This window comes from Melospiza georgiana, chromosome 5, assembly GCF_028018845.1.
Source record: "Melospiza georgiana isolate bMelGeo1 chromosome 5, bMelGeo1.pri, whole genome shotgun sequence".
Taxonomy (NCBI): Eukaryota; Metazoa; Chordata; class Aves; order Passeriformes; family Passerellidae; genus Melospiza; species Melospiza georgiana.
In genome coordinates, this window is record NC_080434.1 from 14,798,173 (window position 1) to 14,818,763 (window position 20,591).

At 41.0% G+C, this 20,591-nt stretch overlaps 2 protein-coding genes across 5 annotated transcripts in view; both read right to left on the reverse strand.

The window, feature by feature from the left end:
* The window catches only part of FHDC1 (FH2 domain containing 1), a 36,819-nt gene extending 35,269 nt beyond the window's left edge, over nt 1-1,550 (reverse strand). The window contains exon 1 of one of the 2 annotated variants that reach the window (XM_058024836.1): nt 1,532-1,550. The gene's annotated coding sequence lies outside the window, so the exon portion shown is untranslated. Of the gene's footprint in view, nt 1-957; nt 1,039-1,531 lie in introns of those variants that run through there. The other variant, XM_058024835.1, reaches the window with a different exon arrangement.
* A 5,048-nt stretch (nt 1,551-6,598) lies between these two features.
* The window catches only part of ARFIP1 (ADP ribosylation factor interacting protein 1), a 40,813-nt gene continuing 26,820 nt past the window's right edge, over nt 6,599-20,591 (reverse strand). For all 3 annotated transcript variants that reach the window (XM_058025067.1, XM_058025068.1, XM_058025066.1), the window contains 3 exons: nt 17,918-18,075; nt 15,611-15,785; nt 6,599-8,199 (listed from right to left, as the gene is read on the reverse strand). In XM_058025067.1, the coding sequence (XP_057881050.1) occupies nt 8,044-8,199; nt 15,611-15,785; nt 17,918-18,075 (489 nt within the window). In that variant the 3' untranslated portion in view covers nt 6,599-8,043. The remainder of the gene's footprint in view (nt 8,200-15,610; nt 15,786-17,917; nt 18,076-20,591) is intronic.

A 20,591-nucleotide genomic window follows, 5' to 3' on the forward strand; every position in this document is an offset into this window, starting at 1 on the left:
AAGTTCTCATGAGAACAACGCCGAGCCCAACCACAGCATTTGGGTGTCTGTGTCTCAAGAACAACCCTACAAAAGGCAAAGGGAGCAACTAGTTGCTGACTGCAGACAGAGGAGCTGCAAACGCCAATAACCATCCCCTGATCCTGCCAAAATCTGCGGGTTACAAGGAACACGCAGCTCACGCTATTCAGCGACTCCGCACTTGCCGGCTCAGTGCATCCCACAGAAGCGCTGTGCGGCACCGCGTCCCTGCCAGCCGCCCGGGCCGGGCCGGGACCTGACGGGGCTGGCCCGGGGGGCTCGACCCCGGCTATTTCTGTTCGGGCTTCCAGGTGCCGCAGGGAAAGGGCTCCCACGGGAGGAGCCCCAGCCGCACCGCTGTGCTCTCCGCCCGGACCAGGTGCCAGGCTGCGGTGCCTGTGGGGGCCCTGCCGCCGGGACCACCCGAGGGGCGGCGACAGATCGTTACTCCCTAATTCCCTTCCACCGACGCCGCAGGCCACGGGGCACCGCGGAGGGCGCTGGCGGCTCGGCTGCACCCGGGGTAACACCGTGCCCGCCGCCCCCCGGCTCCGCCGGACCCCGCCGCCCGGGGTAACACTGCGCCCTGACCCGGTGGGAGCGCCCCGACCCCGCTGTCCCCGCAGGACGTGGCGGGGGCAGCGCTCGGCCCGCCGGAGAAAGCCGGGACAGCGCCCGGGACGGCGCCCGGGACAGCGCCGTGCGAGCGGAGCGGCGGCAGCGGCTCTCCCGCCGTGCCGGGGCCGGCCGGGCCCGGGGTCCCGCGGGAAGGGGAGTCCGTCTTCTCCCCGGGAGCGCTCCCCCCTCCTACGCCTCGGGAAGGCGGCGAAGGACCCGCGCAGGAGGGCGGCGACACCCCCGCAGTGCCCGGCCCGGCTGCGCCCCCCGGCACCGCGGAGCCCCCGCCCGGCCCGGGGGTCCCCGCGCCCCGCTCACCTCGGTGCCCGCGGGAGCACGCGGCGCAGCCCGGTCCGGTGCCGCCGCCGCCGCTTCCTCCCATCGCGCCCGGCCCGGCCGCGCCGCCGGAGCGCGGGGCGGGGCAGCGCAGGCGCGCCCGGGCGGGGCCGCGGCAGGTGACGGTGGCGGCGGCGGCCCCGGGAGCGGCCCGGCCGCGGGACAGCGGGGCCTCGATCCCCCTGCCCGGCCCGTGCCACCGCAAAGCCCGTGCGGGAGGAGAGCGACCCGCGGCCCAGCGCCGGCGCCGCCGCCGCGCGAACGGAGATGCGCTGTGGCGCCTCCGGGGGCGCTGGGTCTAAGCCAGCTCCGGCTGAGCTGCTCTATCGACGCGTCCAGCCATCCCTGCCCGCACGCTGTCACCGCACTCACAGCAACTATTTCTATAGGAGCAGGACAGCGGGGCTGCCGGCAGCGGCCACGCTGGAAGGAACGGGCTCCTCTCCACGGCTGAAGCCTTTCGCCCTCTGCCCACGCTCCCGAGCAAGCGCATCCCTCGGTCCATCCCGCATCCCTCGGTCCGTCCGCATCCCTCGGTCCGTCCCGCATCCCTCACCCCGGCGCTCCCCGCCGGCTCAGCCCTGCAAGCTCGGGGGAAGAGGCAAGACGGGCCCCTTGTGACTCCAAAGCGGACGGTGGGAGAGAAGTGCAGACGAATTTAAGACGTGATCACAGCCCTGGGTTACAGCGCTCCAGGCAGCAGCGCATGTGAGTTGTGGATGCCCGAAAGCCAAAGTACCATTGACTGATAAGACAGCAAACAAATACAAGCGGTTCTAAAATATTCTATCAAGAGATTCAATCCTATGTCTAAAATAAAAACATTTTCCCAGGAGGAGTAAAGGTGAAGAACCTCACTCAAGTCAATTAATAGTCAGCCCACACACCCCAACACTACTTTATACAGAAGGCAAATTCCAAAGATGGAAACAGGAACTCTTCCTTTCCTGAGAAAGGAGGGAGGGAGGAATAAGAAACCTCACTTCTAGTCCTGCTTAATAAGCCACCAAAGCTTCTGAGCTGAGCACGGGAGAGAGAAAACACCTTGATACAACCAGGGGTGGGAAAGCAAGAGCAGCAGGACAAAATCTTACCTTACCTGTGTAGCCTCACCTGTGCTATTTAGTCTGCTCAGGTGTTGGGAGGCAGGAACCAGAGGAAGAGTGGGGAACCAGGTGGCCTCCTCTGGCCCAGGTCCATGGTTGCAGGGGTTACACCATTCCTGCTCACAGTTCTGCAGCCAGAAATCTGTCTGACCTACTGGTCTGGCAGGACAGCCTGCTTTAGTCACTTCAATTTAAAAAAGTAATATTAGAACAAAAGGAAAATTTAAGGAACGTAATGCCAGAACCCAGTCATTTAAGCTGAAAATTCACTGAATGGAAAGAGTTGAAGAGCAGTAAAAGGCAATTCCCATCAGAGCACACATCTCTGCTTGGCAGGGTTAGCAGAGCTGGAGAGGACACGCTCAGCTCGGAGCCAGCGTGGACATTCCTCGAGAGTGTCAGGGCAGCCCTGAGGTCATCCCGAGGAAGCGCTTTGCGCCCGGACTGTAACCGCTGCTGCCGGAGCCAAAGGCACTTGTTTTCATTGCTGCCAGTCATGAGCACAAATGTGCTCTGGAAAAGACGGAAAGAGCAAGCCAAACAAGAGACTTGCATAATGGCATTGTATGTGAAAAGTCAGAACCCAAACAGGACAGCAGAGGACCTGGGAGCCAGTCCGGATGTGAAGTTAAACTCTGCACTTTTTCTCACCCTGTGGGTTTGTTCTCCCTGAATTTTTCCAAAACATGTTAGCAAATTCATTTTAAATTTTTGGCTTTAGATTTTTTCACCTAAACATGTAACACTCAACAGGCAAATATTTTGCCCACACGGCTAAAATGACTCTGAGTTATAAACAACTGAAAACTGGTCTTTACAGTAGGAAGTATTAGGTAACTTTAATAACAGGCAGATCAAGCAGCCCCGCCTATAATAAACAACAAATGCACCTCCCTAGAACAGATAGCATTTAGATGAGTTGGTACACTACAAAACCAAATCATACTGTTAATTTTTTAAGATTTCCAATTAATGAAATGCTCAAGACAGTTTTCAGGATTACTACTTTTTTAAAGCATTTTTTTTTTCTTATGAGAAGTAAAAAAACACCTTGTCTTTTGTAAACTCTGCTTTTCTTCAGAGCACAGAGCATCTAATTCTTTAGGCTGAACACAAATCTAATGACTGAACAGATCTAATGGAAATAAAGCAATTTACACTACCTGAAAAAAGGTGTCATCTTCATTACAATCCCTCAATTTTACAGAGCTTGGATAAAAGGAGGAGAAAAAGTTAATTGTGACACTCCTGTCACAATTACCAAGTTATATTTGGGCTCAAAATTAAGCACTCTGTTAGTTAAGCTCTCAAAACAAAATCCTACAATTAATTACCACCATCACATAAAACTAGCATGATGCATATGTAACAAAGGCAAATCAAAACTGAACAGGCAACACTAGTTTTTAACATTATTTATCACTTAAGTGCTTGAATTTACAGCCCTTAGTATTTTTTAAAAGGCAGCAAGATGTATAATTATTTAATTAGCACAGTAAGATACACCATTCATTAAGTAATAGGAACACACTGCTGATAGCTGAACTGCTCCTGACTGAACCAATGGATTTTGTTGCTGCCGTGAACAGCAACAACAGGGAAAACCTGAACTAAAAAGTTGTTTCAGGATTATTCTGTTCTAGATCTGATCTCTGCACTTAATTAAGAAATTAATTAAGACAGCCACACTGGGACCCATCTCAGTCCTGCCAACCAGTGTTACACGGGAACTCTGCAAAGATTCTCCTAGTCTCTCTTTCTGCTCCTCCTGGAATATCAAATACTCTCTCTCCTCCAGTAGCTATTCTCTTTAAAACAGATTCTCATCAAGGGATGAGACTGAGTGTATTTGCTCAGAAAACAAAGTTCTGTTCACCTGCACTCATTATAAAAACTTGAATGCCCACTTTATGCTGGGAACAAGCACTTTACAGAAATACACCACCAACAGCAGACAGCACAGAATTGTTGCTGCTCCTGCTCCCTTCTTACACTTTTTTTCAGAAAGGCAGCTGAAGCGTAAAAGGCAATGCTTCTGTGCCAGCAGTCTCAGCCACAGGAAAGAAAAGACTGGCAAACCACAGACTGAGCTTTTCTGTCCAAGGCCACTGCAGTGCAAGCTTCATACACTGCTGCTCTGTGCCTCAGAGCAGGGACCTGCTGGAAACAGCAGCACATCCCTTTCCCTTTCCACTGCTTCTCCACCAATTTATGCCCTTCTTCCCCAAGGCAGGCACAAACCATCCTACCTGCTACTCCTACACTACAGGGTAAGCTGCTTCCTTCACTCCCTTCAATCTATTACCACGATGACAAAAACATGTGAACACCCTCCTTGTCCCTGGCCATTTGGTTTCCACACAAGACTCATGGAAATGAAGAGGAGGGATGTTGGTAAAACACGTGTAGAGAGGTGAACAAGAGCACTGTCACAGACAGAGAACTCTGTTTTCTGTGTATCCCTGTCTTTAACACCAGAGCAACCAGAAAGAACGCAAAGATGTCGAAGAGCAACAAACAGTAAGAAACGAGAGAAATATAAACCCAGCAGTCAAATCCTCTGTCTAATAAAGATCCTCTAATAAAAAAACCCTTTCATCTTGACACAGTTTAGCAACAAGTAGTTTGGTTAATTTTAGGGTGGGAGCTACCATAAAATATGGTAACATTCACAACTAATACAAAAAAATTTTTGACTAGTACAACCCTTACACCAAGCATGCAACATGGAAAAGATAACCAGACTAAAAAAAACCCCAAACCTGAAGGCAATTGCAGATGAGGAATGCTACATAATTACAATAGCTTTCACTTTTTGTAACACCGCAACAAGGAACAAGAGCAGATAAGCAAAGCATAAAAAGTGAATATGCCCCCCATTCAGTTCAAAACAGAGTTGAGGGAAACATTTAGCTTTCTTTTTACATTACTTTGATCGTATTTGAAAGGACAGACAGACTAGAGATAAGGTTTCTGGGAAAACCAGCTGACTGAAGATCGAAAAAAAAGCTGTTACTTTAATGATGTTATGATGTTAATGGTGTATTAGTATACTCTTGCCTGTGTAGATCTCTTTCCAAATAAAAATACAGAGACATTTTGTAACCAGAAATGTTCTTTGTAAGAGGCTTGTAAAAGCATGAAGTAGGCCAAGGAGCATTTTTAGAGTACAAAAGCTGTTTGTAGAATTCAGATTAACAAAATAACATAAGCAACAAGTTTCAAACAAGCCAGGAGTACAGATAACTTATAGTACGGTCACTGAGAATCAAAACAGCTCGCCATGTCTGGTACAGCAGCTACAACAGCGTATCTGAAAATGTTACTAATTGCTTTGAGTTCTTCATCCTAAGAAACCTCACGCAACAGTGCAAGCATTATTGTAACAATTTGTTAACAGAGATGAAATCTGTCACAGACAAGTCTCTACAAGGTGGGTATGGCCTCCTCTACAAACAACAAAAACATCCCATCCTGACAACTGTCCACCTAGATAAAGGCCACATTACAACCTTAAAATATTTATAATGCTTTTTTATGAGGATCAGAAAACCTCACAACCATAACTACTTCCCACTGGAAATGCTGAAGTGTCCTTTCTCTTACAATCTCTTGATACAAGTTTCTAAATTTGGTTAGCTCTAAAAAGCTAATTTTAAATATAAGATATGAGCTTGAATTATTTCCTAAGCACATGTATTTGAGCAGTGAACAAAGAAAGCTACAGTACTACAGCAGGCTACTATCAGTTTAATAACTTATTGAACAGAGAACCCTCCTCACTGAGGCTTCCCATTAGAACAATTGCTTTGCTGAGCAAAATGGAAGTAATTCTTCCTTTCCCCAGTATTAAACAATACAGACAGATTTTAGCAAGTAATCTCTTTGGTCCCACCTTTTCTTCCAGGTGAAGAGACTCCAGCAGTTTCAAGCCATTGCAAAAGTTTGAGGATTACACAATGCCACATTGGTCAGTCTTTCTTAAGGCAACTGCAGGTTCAGGTTCACTCTTACCATTTCTGACAGAGAGTTCCTTCTGAGCAGCAGCAATCCTAGGCAGGGGACACATGAATCTCAGGGAGAAACCAAGAGCAAGAGTTCCTCATGTACCCTTTTTCTGCAGTGTTCTGAAAGCCCAATACTTCAGTTATGGCCAGTGGGCTTGCATTCTTCACCCCTGCAATAATTTCCCAGTTCAAGCCTACAGTCACTCACTCGCTTACCTTGCACCATCATACCACATGTGTGCCAAGATTCAGTGGAAGTCAATGGCTTCATAAGAATTGTAAATAAAATTTAATTTCCTTTAGAAGTTCAAGTCAAAACCCACATATATTAAAAGATTTGTTTCACTATGGATTTACTTTCCAGTTGAACTTGCCCACATTTAAAACAGCATCACTACCCTAGCTCTGCTTAATGAGATATTCTTGGGCAGGGGTGACAACTCACAAAAGTAGGACTAAGCTTTCACTGCAGAAGCTCCATTCTACTTTTAACATCACAACTCAAGAAAGTTTGACTGCAAACATGTTTAATATGAATACAAAATTCACATAGGATATACATTCTAGGGAACGTAATTGAGCTATTACAAGAGACTCTGACAGAACAAAAACATAAAGAAGGCTCTGTCAGGCCAAGAATTTAATGAGGAATGATTAAAAAGTTTGATTTACAGTTACATTACAGTTGTGTTAAACACTGAAAACTTTAGAATGTCAGCTGAAAGGCATTTGAACATACAGTACATAAATCATACAATCCACACCATTGTAAATAACATATTTGAAATATTTCATTTTACTTAACATAACATAAAGCAACATAACATGTGCAAATGAGGACTCCAATATATTGAATTTATAATGTCTATGATAAAATTGACATATAATTTTACATTTAAGGACTACAGAAATGATGAAGAAATTAAAAATGTGTCCTCCATTTTACTCCCATTACCAAAGTATGCTTTTCAATTAAACAGAAAAAACACACTGGCCCGATTTCCTCTCAAAATCATACCTGCCCATGAAATTTAACTAAAGCTTTAACTTGCTCTAAGTGTACAATGACACAGCATTTACACAGTCATCTTCCCCTTGTTGGGAACTGACAAACTATTACATGAATGGGTTCTTAGGTTATGTACACTGGTGGAAAATATTATCTTATAAAAAGGCACATACCTGTGATTTAAGGCTAGTACGGTATTTGTTTCATAGAGAAAAACATTTTAAATGAAATTAGTACATTTAATGGTTGGCCTCACTCAGCAAACCACTTGGTGCAAAGCAAAAACGTGTGCTCAGAAGCCTCAGACTGACAGTGATTCTTGCTTTAGTGTTTTTTGTTGTTCTTTTTTAACCCTTTGATGGAAAGGTACATTTGTAAAAAAGGCATTTGCTGCAATTCCACTTGTCAATGAGCCATCTGCTACTGTTGCCTTATATGCAGATATCACATATAGGCCTTATAGTATTCATCTGCAAAATAGTCTTTTAACTTTCTCATTTTTTTAAAAGTCATATGAAAATTACTAAAGATGTTTTCTATATTCATCTATAAAATAACAGATGTTGGTACAAATCATGTAAACCTCCATTTGCAAGTATTTTGACTAGCCACCAAAATATCAGAAATCACAAGCATCATTTGTCAGTGCAAATCTATAATAGTTTTGTTTCCCCTCCCTCTCTCCCTCCCCTATCCCAATTACAGAAATATCTGCCAACCTTTACATACAAAAGGAGTGCTCTATATTTGAAATTACAGAAATTATGTTTGGTTACCTTAAAGTCACCCACTTTCCTATCAAATTCAGTTTTACAGTATTATAAAAGGGGAAAAATTTAAAGCTGTCCATTCAAGAATCACTTCAACAGTCCTTCAACCCCAACCCTTAATTATTCTCAGATTTAAAGAATTTTAGGTTAACATTGGGTCCTCTTCTATGATCTGATTACTGTTCTTCAAGCCAGGATGGGGCATCTGCTCCAGGAGTTTTCAATTTGATGTGGAACTGTTTAAGTGTCTGTTCAAGCTGCTTTTGATTGCCAGCAAAGTACGCCGCAATGGCATTGTGGAACAGAACAAGCTGATTGTGCAATACCTTCACCTGCAGGCAAGGAGAGAGACATTGAGAGGAGGCTGATGTTAACATCATCACAGGTCAGCTACAAAGAAATAGGTGCATTTGAAATACTCAGACTTCCCATAGATTTATTTAACAAAAGCTTAAAAATACAGATATGAAACGCAAATATGAATTTCTTTAACATTAAAGTGATTCAGAGTTTTCATAAAGTGTGTTTAACAGTCAAAACCAACTCAGCATGCACAGAGCAAACAATTCACTAAACAGCATAATGCTATCAAATATCAAACACTTGATTACAAGTACTTGATGCCTTGAAATTAATGCCAAACCTCTAAGATACGTGCCTGCAGGCCAAATGGACCTACCTCCCTGAAACAATACATGGCAAGGGCATTACCTGAGTATACAGCTCATGTGTTGCCCCTCCTGCAGAAAGTTGCTGCTTTCCAGCTCATGGACACCTAAATCAAATTAAACTGATGCCCTTCTCCCAGCAATATTTCTTGCCCATCTCCTATAACACAGATTATTTTCAGCACTTTGACTCTAACATTTGTGAAAAGTAGTCATGAAATACACCTGTCACAACAGCAATCAAAACCTGGGGAGAAGAGCACAAGGGAAGCTGGAGGGCATCACTGTTTTTCTCTATGATAACAAGCTACAGCCCCACTGATGAAGTCAAAGTTAAGCAAATGTTACATTTCCATCCTAGCACACCAGGAAACCTGAAGCTGTGAATGGACAGCAAGCAGTATGCTCAAGGGCATCCATCCATTCCCTCCTGCAGCCAAACCCTTTTCTTTCCTGAGTGTACTCTCAGCCCAGCACACCCCACTCTTGTGTCAGACCCCAAATCCCCACGGTGGTGGCCCTGTACCTGTTTCCAGCCTATAAGGCTGAGCCCAGCAGCAGGCAGCCAACAGAGAGAGAACAGAGCAATGAGGTGGCTGAGTGAGCCTCAAGGGAAGATGTGGGAGGTAACAGATTAAGCTTTCTCTACTCAAATTTTAGATCACTGTCTCATTTTTCAGCACAGTCCACAATGGACAGTCTACTTCTGTCCTGCTGGGAATCAAAACTCTCCTTAGGGCAGGTGTGGCCCGTGCCTACCAGCGGGCCATGCCTGTTTTAACAGGTTATTTGTTATTGGCTACTGGGCTTCTCTGAAATGCATGTAACTCAATACAGAAACACCTCATCTTCTTCATTTAATGAAAGATCTCTAATTAAACACCCCACCATTATATTTGACATGCTATGACACCTGAAGAGTGCAACATTTACTCAGAAATGTAATAAATATATTATATAAATTCCTTGAGAATAAAGAGTTGACCATGTGTGTGTGTATCCCTGCAGGAATATATAAAAATTCTTCACAAAGTTAAAATTTCTGATTATATCCCTTTTTTTTTAAACTGAGTAGCAGACTCAATTCAAAAATTAAGTAATAACCTCTTCTTTGCTGGCCCGAATTTTCATCTAAGTTGCTTTGACAATCTGGAAACTGGAACCCCTATATTTTCTCCCTATGTTTCCTCTAATAATTCAGGTTAATTTATGCAAATACATGCCAAAGAATAGGTTTTTTGTCTCATTAACAGCATAAAATGATACTTTATACCACCAAAAGGCTCTCCAAGAAAATACATGAGAGATGTAAATGGTTAGAAAGGAATTCCCCATCATACCTTTAGATGACATTTTTTCATTTACAAAAGAATTTACAGAATTTAACATCTAGGAGACACAGGATTTAGCTAACTACACTTGTTCAAACAGAGTTCAAACTATTTTTTGAGTCATAAAAGATGGCCTCTTCTTCAGTTTGTGTGGGCAGACAGGTATATAAACATACAGATTTTTCATCTATAAAAATGTTAATTACCAAAATATTACACTTTATAAGTGGAAAATGTCACAACAACATGAAGGGTTTGCTTTCAAAAGTTTAGACAGAAAGCACAGTGTTTTTCTTAAGCAGCTTCTTTCCTCACTGACATGCAAGACTTCATGCAATCCCAGCCAAGAATTCTACAGAGAAGTACACTCACTGTTATAGCATATTATTAAAATGCTACAAGAGTTTTACTCATACAATTTATAGGAACTCATATAAAATGGGGGTAACGAACCTCCCCTCCCAGCCCAAGTTCATCAGTCTGAGACTGCATTTGGTACTTTGTTAGGGTAGCTTCTAACATAAACCTTCTGTGAATTGCCCCAAAAATCTAAATCTACTGATAATTTCAAAACTTCAGTCAGGCCTAAGCTCAAGGATGTACACACACACACACACACACACAGAGAGGCTGGAATTGACAGTGTAGAAGCAGATAATCTGGACTGAAAAAATACTGTTTGTTTTGGAGGTATTTTTTAACTACTAAAGCTACTTCACTGTATGAGGTTCTATCCCCTAGGTCATTGTGGTATAAATTTCATGATTGTTATCAAACTGTTTGCAGAGGTTCAAAGTATTACAACTTCTACTCTTCTCCTTCAGAAGCTGATTGCTAAGTGAATCCCAAAATGATGGTGGGATCTTTTCCATATCTTAATTCAAGTAACTTCAAAATAAAATTTTTCTAGAAAAAGACCACTTAAACTGTCTGACAGAATACAAAGAAGGTCTACTATGAAGCAGCAACCAGCAAAGAGGAAAAAGCTGCAACACCTCAGAACACCCAATGTCCACAGCAAAAACACTTGCAACCACAGCTAAGGACTGGATCCCAAGTATTCATTTAAAACCAAGTTCAAATTTACCCACTTTTCCCATGAAAGAATCTTTCTCCACCTTGGGGAATGGGTAAATATCTTACCCACTCCCATATCCAGTCCCTGATTGCAATTTCCACACTGTATTTCACCTTAGCCCTCTGTTGGCAAAACATTCATGCAGATACGCAGTCAGCTGGATCAGAGAACAGATCTAGATTAAAATTAAGCAGACAACAATGTATCTGCTTTAACCTGGATCAGTTCCCCAATCTGATTCTCTGCACAGCTGCACAAACACTTTCACAAACACTAGAGAGAAGGCAATGGGGGAAAAGGGGGGGTGAAGGGATCACTTTTTTTTTGCATCAAAGCCTTGAAACAATTGTCAGATTGCAGCAGTAAAGGCCAACTCTTGATCACCAAGCTGTAGCACCGATCCCAGGAAAGGACTGTTTGAAGATTTGCCTCAATCAAAGAATGCTAATGGTATGCTGCTAAAATACAGCTAAAATACAGGTTCCAATGTATGACTAACATAGCTGTCAAAAAGCCATCGTGCTTTACAGTTGAACAACAGTTAAAATCTTTGTTCCTTGTTAATTAACTACATATACCTATTTGTTCCTAATTATAAGTAGAGTAAGCACTCTGTAATACAAGTGGCACACATCTCAAAACAAAAAAGAAACATTGTGGATAAGCATAAAAACCTGCAGGCAGACACATCCTACACAGGAGACTTACTTATGTGTCACAGAAGATACTATAGGTTGGACTTGATTTTTCACATGGATGCTCTTAACATTTCAGTTCTTTCTAAATATTGTTCTCTTTGCACACCTCCCTCTGAACACTGTATTTTCTGTGGCACAGTAAGCGCATATTTCTTTACACCTTCATTCAGCCTCTTTCAGCCATCTCAACAATCAAAAAGACAACACCCCTTTGAATCTATCCATGCATCTGTACCTCCACAACCATCACAATCCCTTCTCCTAGCTATCTTAATTTGAAGTCATTTAGTCTAAACAGTTTCATCCTCTGGGTCTCCACTGGACTACAGATTCATTTGTAGAAGCAAGCATTTAAGAAGCAAACTCCTGAAGTACAAATCACAGAAGTGCAGTCATTTTCTTTCTCTGCATAAAATGGTATTTGACATTTTTCAAGTGTGTCCAAGAGTAAGAGGGTTTTTTTACTCAAAATGACAAAACCTTCTAAAACTGTTTCCAGAAATGACAGAAATCTTTGAGCTAAGAACAGGCCATCATTCTAATTTAAAAAAACCCCTATTTTTAAGATGCAGATTTTGAATGCAACTATTATTATAGTCATCAGCAAATGCTACAAACTTCAACAGAACTCTGCCAGCTGGGGATAGCACCAATAAAACTTGTATCAGCATTCAGAAAAATGAGTTCTAACTTCAAGATCAAATGCTGTAATAAAAGTCAATAGAAATCTTGTGTATCTTGGTTTTACAGAAAGAAACTTGCAATTCCAGCTTTACTGTAAATGCAGCTCTCTAAGCCTTTGAGGGCTTTTAATTGAAATATTAGCATATGAACTGAGGAGAACAGGCACAAAGAGACTGCAACCATGTGATGCCTTTTCCCCATACAGGGAAAACCTAGATAGGCCCTTCTAGATAATGGGTTCTTTGGCGACATTTGCAGCACCACAGACCAACTGGAGCCCACCAGCCAGTTAAACTGGCTTCAGAGGTTCTTTGCAGCACCATTTACCAGGAACACACTGCTGATAGCTGAACTGCTCCTGACTGAACCAATGGATTTTGTTGCTGCCGTGAACAGTAACAACAGGGAAAACCTGAACTAAAAAGTTGTTTCAGGTTTATTCTGTTCTAGATCTGATCTCTGCACTTAATTAAGAAATTAATTAAGACAGCCACACTGGGACCCATCTCAGTCCTGCCAACCAGTGTTACACGGGAACTCTGCAAAGATTCTCCTAGTCTCTCTTTCTGCTCCTCCTGGAATATCAAATACTCTCTCTCCTCCAGTAGCTATTCTCTTTAAAACAGATTCTCATCAAGGGATGAGACTGAGTGTATTTGCTCAGAAAACAAAGTTCTGTTCACCTGCACCCATTATAAAAACTTGAATGCCCACGTTATACTGGGAACAAGCACTTTACAGAAATACACCACCAACAGCAGACAGCACAGAATTGTTGCTGCTCCTGCTCCCTTCTTACACTTTTTTTCAGAAAGGCAGCTGAAGTGTAAAAGGCAATGCTTCTGTGCCAGCAGTCTCAGCCACAGGAAAGAAAAGACTGGCAAACCACAGACTGAGCTTTTCTGTCCAAGGCCACTGCAGTGCAAGCTTCATACACGGCTGCTCTGTGCCTCAGAGCAGGGACCTGCTGGAAACAGCAGCACATCCCTTTCCCTTTCCACTGCTTCTCCACCAATTTATGCCCTTCTTCCCCAAGGCAGGCACAAACCATCCTACCTGCTACTCCTACACTACAGGGTAAGCTGCTTCCTTCACTCCCTTCAAACTACTTCCATGATAACATAATGTCATCTTACACAATAAATAGAAAAAAAATAAAGTAAAGCTCACCTCAGAAAAGCTCTCAGCAGATAATTCTATTTAAGCCAATATTAAAGTGTAAGGGAAGTCCTTTCTATAGCTCATTTGGGAACAAAATTACACACACCCTTTAGTAAATATTTTTACATCTCCAGTGTCAAAACTGAGAAATGTCAACCACTGATATAAAGGCTTAAGCATGTGAGATTCCCTACTGTATTAATATAAAAGGCAGGAAGGAAAAAACAATCTCTTTCAGAAACAATTTGTAGGCTGTGACTGCTAACAGGATGCTTGGTCTAATTCAAGACTGTCACTAGGAAGACAACTTCTTCAGTGTTCCCTAAGCTATCTAATTTAGTTTAAAAAAATTATGGAAATATCTTTTGTACAAGATGGAAATAAAATGCCTTCGCTCTGAAGCCTTCCTATGCATTTAAACATAAATTGGTGTGTTATACAGATAATGGAAACCATGAGGAAGTAGGGTAACTCCTATTTTAAACTAATTTGAACTTAAGCATCATAATTCTTGTACAGATATAAGCTGGAAGGATTAAACCATTTTAACAGAGGTACATTGTAGTGGTAGCAAGTAACTTACTAAAAGAAGAAAACAAAGGTGGGGAGAGTAGGAAGACACCTTCAGCATACCTGTTTTCAATCTAGCACAGTTTTAAAACCCAGCTCTCAGGAACATTTTCTAATTTAAGGATCAGTATCAGCATTTAGATTAGATTCAGCTTCTTCAAGAAAATAAATTTCAATATGATTTTTTTCAATCCTTTTATTTTCTAATTTTTTCAGCAAGAGCCAGAAATACAGTCAGGCCAATGCCAGTTCAGTCACCTGATGATCTGGTTCATCACAAAGCCAACTTTTGCTGGCTATGTGACTCCAGGTCAGGGAGATCTAAGGCAGATGCCTGTATGAAGGAACAGTGCTCAGGAGCTGTTTTAAGCGTATATTGTTTTAGAAACCAAAAAGTAATTTGCTTATTTTCTCAACCTTTGTCTTATCATCTGTTCATGGTTCATGTTTCTTCCCTGAGCCCCACGTTTATTCTAAGAAGATGATGCAACTGAATATGTGATAATATATTCAAGAATACAAAATAATAATCCATTTTAATTGGTTTATCCTGTCCCTATGATTTTTCCTTTAAATTTTCCTCCTTCCAGGCAAGGAGCATGGTTTGCTATTGTAATCTGGGGCCAGTCATGTATTCTTTGACAGGCTGTTGTTACCTGTGTTTCAATTTTTAAAATACGTTAATCAACCCATACTGAAAATGTTAACCCACTGATAATGTTAACCCTGGATAGAGTGACAACTACCTCCTATGTAAGTTTTAATCACCTTTTCTTTCCTCTGAAAACATGGGAAATATAAACACACATGATTATAACCATCTCATTTACCATGAGTAAGAAAAAAATCAGATCTTGAAAGACCATAATTTTCACATCTAATTAGAGACAATTTCAAATGACTTATTTATCAGAGAAAAAATAGTTTTAAAGTTTTATATAGCAGTTTTATCTTTGCCTGGTAGAATAAGAAGGGTAAGAATCGCATCATTAAGAGGGTATAGATGAAATGTAGGGTTGAAATAAACATGAAAAAAACCCCACCCTTCAAGCCAACAGTTCAAGAGTCCTGTTTTAAATTAAGAAACTATAAAGGCATTAATTATACAAAGTAGTACTTCTCAGTTCAAATTCTTTAAAAAAAGCTTAATTTTGAAAAAGCCTCCTCATGGTTCTGTCTCCTTCTTTGTGCATAACCTCTGTGACAATGTTGCCAAATGTACATGTTACTTTGAATATTAAATCAGTAATTTTGTGACTCATTTGACCATAAACGTGGTAAACTGGAAAAAGTAATATTTCTGCAAACTTGAAACCTCTTGTATCAACAAGAAACTTACTGTCACAATGTTTGTCATTTGTAGCTGGAGTAGCTGGATTAGGGACTTCTAAAGCTGCTTGCTCTATAAGTGGGTCCTCCCAGTGATACAGCAAGAACTCCAAAAATTCAACTTATTTTCCTTGTTCATTCTACTTCTAAATGAATACATATTTCAAGATGTAACAACTTGTAGAACAAAACTCCTAATCATAACATGAGAAGTAGCAGCTTACCTTATTTTCTTCCAAAAATTTCAATTTGATAGATACGTCATTACGCATTTTGTCGTATTTCTCTTTGTGCACTTGAAACAGTTGCTGTGATTGTTCAATCTTTGGCAGAGTGTTTGCATCACGAGGGCCCAGGTTCAGCTCTTCCAGGTCTGTTCGATAAGCATCGTATTCAATCCTGGCAAGAAAGAGGAGAAGGGAAAAAAGAACCATCTAAGGGCAGTGCCTCAAAAGTGACCTCAGATATGTCTAAGTACAACAGAAGATGAACAAAAGAGTTAAGTACAGGGAAAAAAAACCCCAAAAATAATAATAAAAAAAAACCTGGGCAAGTTTTTTCCTCCCTCCTCCTATTCATCAAGCACATTGTATAAAACTGCCTAAACAAGCATCCTCCCTTTTCTCTTCCTGTCTCAGCCACATGCTCTCAGCCCCTCTGTTTTGTACAGGCTTCAGTAGTCAGAGCTTCTCCTGAGACATCTCAACCTACTGACCCAGAAAAAGCTAGCAAATATTTTTCAGGTCATTCTTCTGCTGTTGAATCAGTTCACTGGAGAGTTTGTGTTGAGAGTAAGAGGCAGACCCAGAGCATGACCCCCCCTTTAAGCAGATGTTTGAGGAACAGGTCACATACACCAAACTCTGACCTAAGCATTTTCAGCATGCTCCAGGCTGCTCCATATGTATTATTTGGACAGTTTCATAGTTCTTCCACAAATACTTTTCTGAGAACTTTGAAAAAGTCCTATGGAAAAACAGACTGCAAGAAGATGGTGCACCCCCACCCAAAGCATCACTCTTCTGTCCATGCTTTTCTGTAGTTGTCAAATAATGGAACCTAGCATATTCAACTATTTTAATGGGACAAACCACATTATTTTTGGCCTTTTAAACATGCTTTCCTACAGACATTTCTTTAAGTGGAAACAAATCAGAATTAAAAACTGGTTATGAAACACAATTTTCAGTTGATGTAACTGCTCAAAAGAAAAATACAACCTTTTCAGAGGTAAAAGCAATAATATTCACAGGGCTACTCCTCCTGATTCTCACTGCCACTATGATTGAGGATTTATAAGTAATTTATGGCTTAATTCCAAAAAGGAAACCATTAAACTTATCGAGAACTGACAGAAGAGGGGAACAGATGAATGCTAAAGTGCAACAGGGAACGGGAAAGAAGAGGCACAGAAATAAATGTGACTTATTTTCACAGTGTAAAATAATGAACTGGCCATGTCAGTGAAGAACCTTTATAATTTATTTGACTTATTAAAATGGCAAAATATTTGATTTCTTTAGTGAACAGAAAGGGAAAGCAATGAAGGTATTTCAGGAGGGAAGAACCATATATTGAAAATGACTGACAAGAACAACTGCAGCAGATGTATTTTGCATAAATTTTCCAGGGGATACCTGGATATATGAACCAATTTTTTTTTTTTCAAAACACATGTCAAAAATAAAGCAATACCTTATCTACACATTAATTCTACCTTTCGTGCCTTTGAAAGTTTACCTAAATACCAAAACAATAACCTACTATTTTGTTCAAAAATAAGCATTAGAACAGAACAATTAAAAAAAGGAGGAAATTCCAAATTTAGGCAGTTTGCAATTTTGGAGCTAAAAAAACCCCAAGTATCACAAAAAATTATATGTATAAACTGCATCTTTTGTCAAATTAAAAAAAAAATGCACTTTATTCTGGTAAGTGAAAGAAAGTAAGAATGGAACCACTCATCAGAAAGAGCTACAAGTCCCTGACAGAAAAAAGGAACCCAGCTTTAGAATACTACGCCACATCTAAAAGCAGCCTTCTCCAGGATAAGAAAGCCATTATTCACTCACTGAGAAATTTCTGGTTTATTTTCCCCTTTCTGACCAAGCCTGAAATGTCTGCATAAAAACCCAAGTGTGAATTGCAGGCATTGTTCATCAACAGAGGCACAAGATGAAGTGTCTTTCAGTCAGAGATTATTTTACCTATTGCAATGCAGCTGGATAAAAGTGTTAATCTTCCACTGTCACGCTACTTAGAAAGCCACCTTAATCTAGCACATGGGAAAAACCAGCTATAATTACTCCTACAGCTAACAAGTAAAATTCAGTCTGCAAGGAAACATGTACAAAACATTGGAAGATCTGTGCAATCGTCTACAGTTAAACAGAAACCCTCGTTGGATGAGAGCTGTGTTATGAGGTTTTTATCTGACAGGTCAGTCACTCAAATACAAGACCTAAGCTGACAGAGACTCTGCTTCCCAAGGATTAATTCTTAGGGAAAGGAGCTGGACACAGGATAGCTACCTGGCACTTTCGTACTGCTTCACAGTCAACAATGTATCCTCAATTGTTTTATTCACCAATGTGTTCACACTGGCAATAAAAAAGTTAATAGCCCCAAGAAGTGTTTCTCCATTTTTAGCTAGAAGTTTCTGTGTATCTGCATTGTAGCCAAACTCCTCCTATAAACAAAGAACAGAGAAAACAAAGCTGTAGATCAATTGAAATCATAGCATTCATTAGCAACTATATAAAAAAATGCAAACAGATGTGGCAGGTCTTTCACTTCTGTTTGGGTATGATTATGATTAAACCAATATTATTTCAATACAATATTTTGTTCACAGTTCTTATGAAATCTCTCCAACATCAGTAAAACATAGTTTATGAATTTTTTTACCACACATGGTGTTAAATCCTAATTTATGTGATTTTTCTGCACTCTGATATCTTGAATGTTACTTAAAATCAAGTGCTAATGCAATCTTCACATTGTCATTCAGCAGTTTTAATCCATCATCTCTCATGGTTGTCTAGGTAATACTTTAATAAGAACAGAGACACTGCTACATTAAATACAGTAAATGTAACTAAATTCACAAGGGCACAGAGCATTAATTAGCTATTAAGTTTTATTCTTACATTCTGGAAAGGAGCACTGCAAAAAACCCCAACATCTATCATGGTTTAATAGGCTGTAAATAATTGAAGAGCAGAGCATTACAATGAATAGCAAATAAAAAATTTAATGTAGCTCATCCATAAATTTCAAAGAGACGAGGGCAAAATTATTTCCAAGGCATTTTATTCACATTTAGACATATGTTTGTCCATGTCTCTTTGTTAACAGCAGAGTAAGCTGAGCAAGGCTGCAAAGATTTTCCCAATGCATAGATGCCAAATGAATCCAATTATTATATCTATGTCATCCATATAGCATCTCCATATTCTACAGATGGGAGTTCTCAGAAAAGAGTACAATCCCTGGTTGTAATGACTATAAAACACACTAGGTTCATATTTGGAACTTTGGTCTTTTTAGGCCTGCACACTGCCAACAACTGACTCAGAAGTGCTCTATTCTCCCAGCTTCTTTTCATCTGTCTAGAATATGAGCACCAGAGCCAAATGATATTTCATGTTAACAAGTTCACAACAGTAAGGGTAATAGGTAATTGGCAATGGTAAGGGAAGAATCGTCTAGAAAAGAAGGTGCAGTGGAAGTGAGAAATTGAAGGAGAAGAAAAAAGGAAGAGAAATCAGGGCAAGTTTTTACGAGCTAAGCCCTGTAAACACTGCTAAAGATCTGTCATCTTTGCTTTGTACAGCTGCCTGGGCAGCAAAAGCACTTGACTAAATTGCTACAGATTTTGCTGGGAAAAAACCAAAACAAGTATTTTCCAGCTGGCTTTGCTCAAACATTGCCAGCTACACAGCTAACACGAGTGCTAGCACAGAGAAGAAACAGCAGCATGCTGGCAGAGACAACAGCAGTAGAAGTGCCCCTTGCAGCAGCTTAGTCCCATCTATTCTTCCTCCTGCAGGCAAGACTGCAATTAGTTTTCCAGCTGGTCTCTCACACAGATCATGCCAGACCCAAATGAAAACACCATCAGTTCAAAGGGGGAGGTAAGAAGGATGGGCCTGCAGTGGCCTGCAGTACTAAGGAATATGCTGACCAACAATCATGTTCCCTCCAATGGCTCATAGTTTCATACAAACTTTTCAGTTTTGTCCGTGACCTCTGTGGATACCTCTTACGAAACACACAGGAAATCCTTTCTACACCCAGAGTTTACATTCAGTTCATACTCTATGCTCAGGTCAATTAAAATTGGGATTCATCTGCCTATATAATTAGAGGCATATGAGCCTGGAACCAGCAGTTATCTTTGGATCCAAAAGAGAAACAGCAACCCATTCACATGAAGTAATACCTCACCAGATACCACATAAAAAATTTGTTTTGTTATCATGTTTAAAAGAAAAAGTATTACCTTGAGACTCGGGGAGTTTTTTTATTTTACTTAAGCTTATATACTGTTATCACACTAAACATGAAAGACTAACTGTTCAGAAATGTTACTTTTAGTCCTGCACAAGTTTTAGAGGGAAAAACCCAAATATCCAAAAGTAGGCCTGGCTACAGATGATAATACATTACAGATTAAACAGAGGGAAAACACAAAAGGGAAAGAGACAAACACCAGGCAAATCTCCAGGAAGCAAAGGTTAGATAACTCTCATTACAGCAGCAGAAACCTTTATTTGGTTTTCATCAACAACCCCATTCAAGAATCCACACAAGAGATGAATGACAGAAGCAAAGTCCAAGACCAATACAAGATGCTGAAAGAAACTGGAAGATCAGTATTCCCATTAGAAGTTACAAGCTAATCATGGGAAAAATCCCAAGATTCATTAAATGAGCATGATGCCAGATTCCATCCAAGTTTTGGAAGAAACATCCAGTTTCAGCACATACTTCACAACAATCACTAAGATCTGCCACAAACCACATGCCCATATTTTTGTCAAGAATAAACTGATTATTAAAAGCTTCTTTTAGCAGATAATTTAATTTCTTAGCTGCTAGAAATGCTCTACATTCACAGATTTTCATCTGTCAGACTAATATTAAAAATTCCTCCACATTAGTGTAGGAGTTTCACATTTTTTCAGCTAGCTATCACTTAAG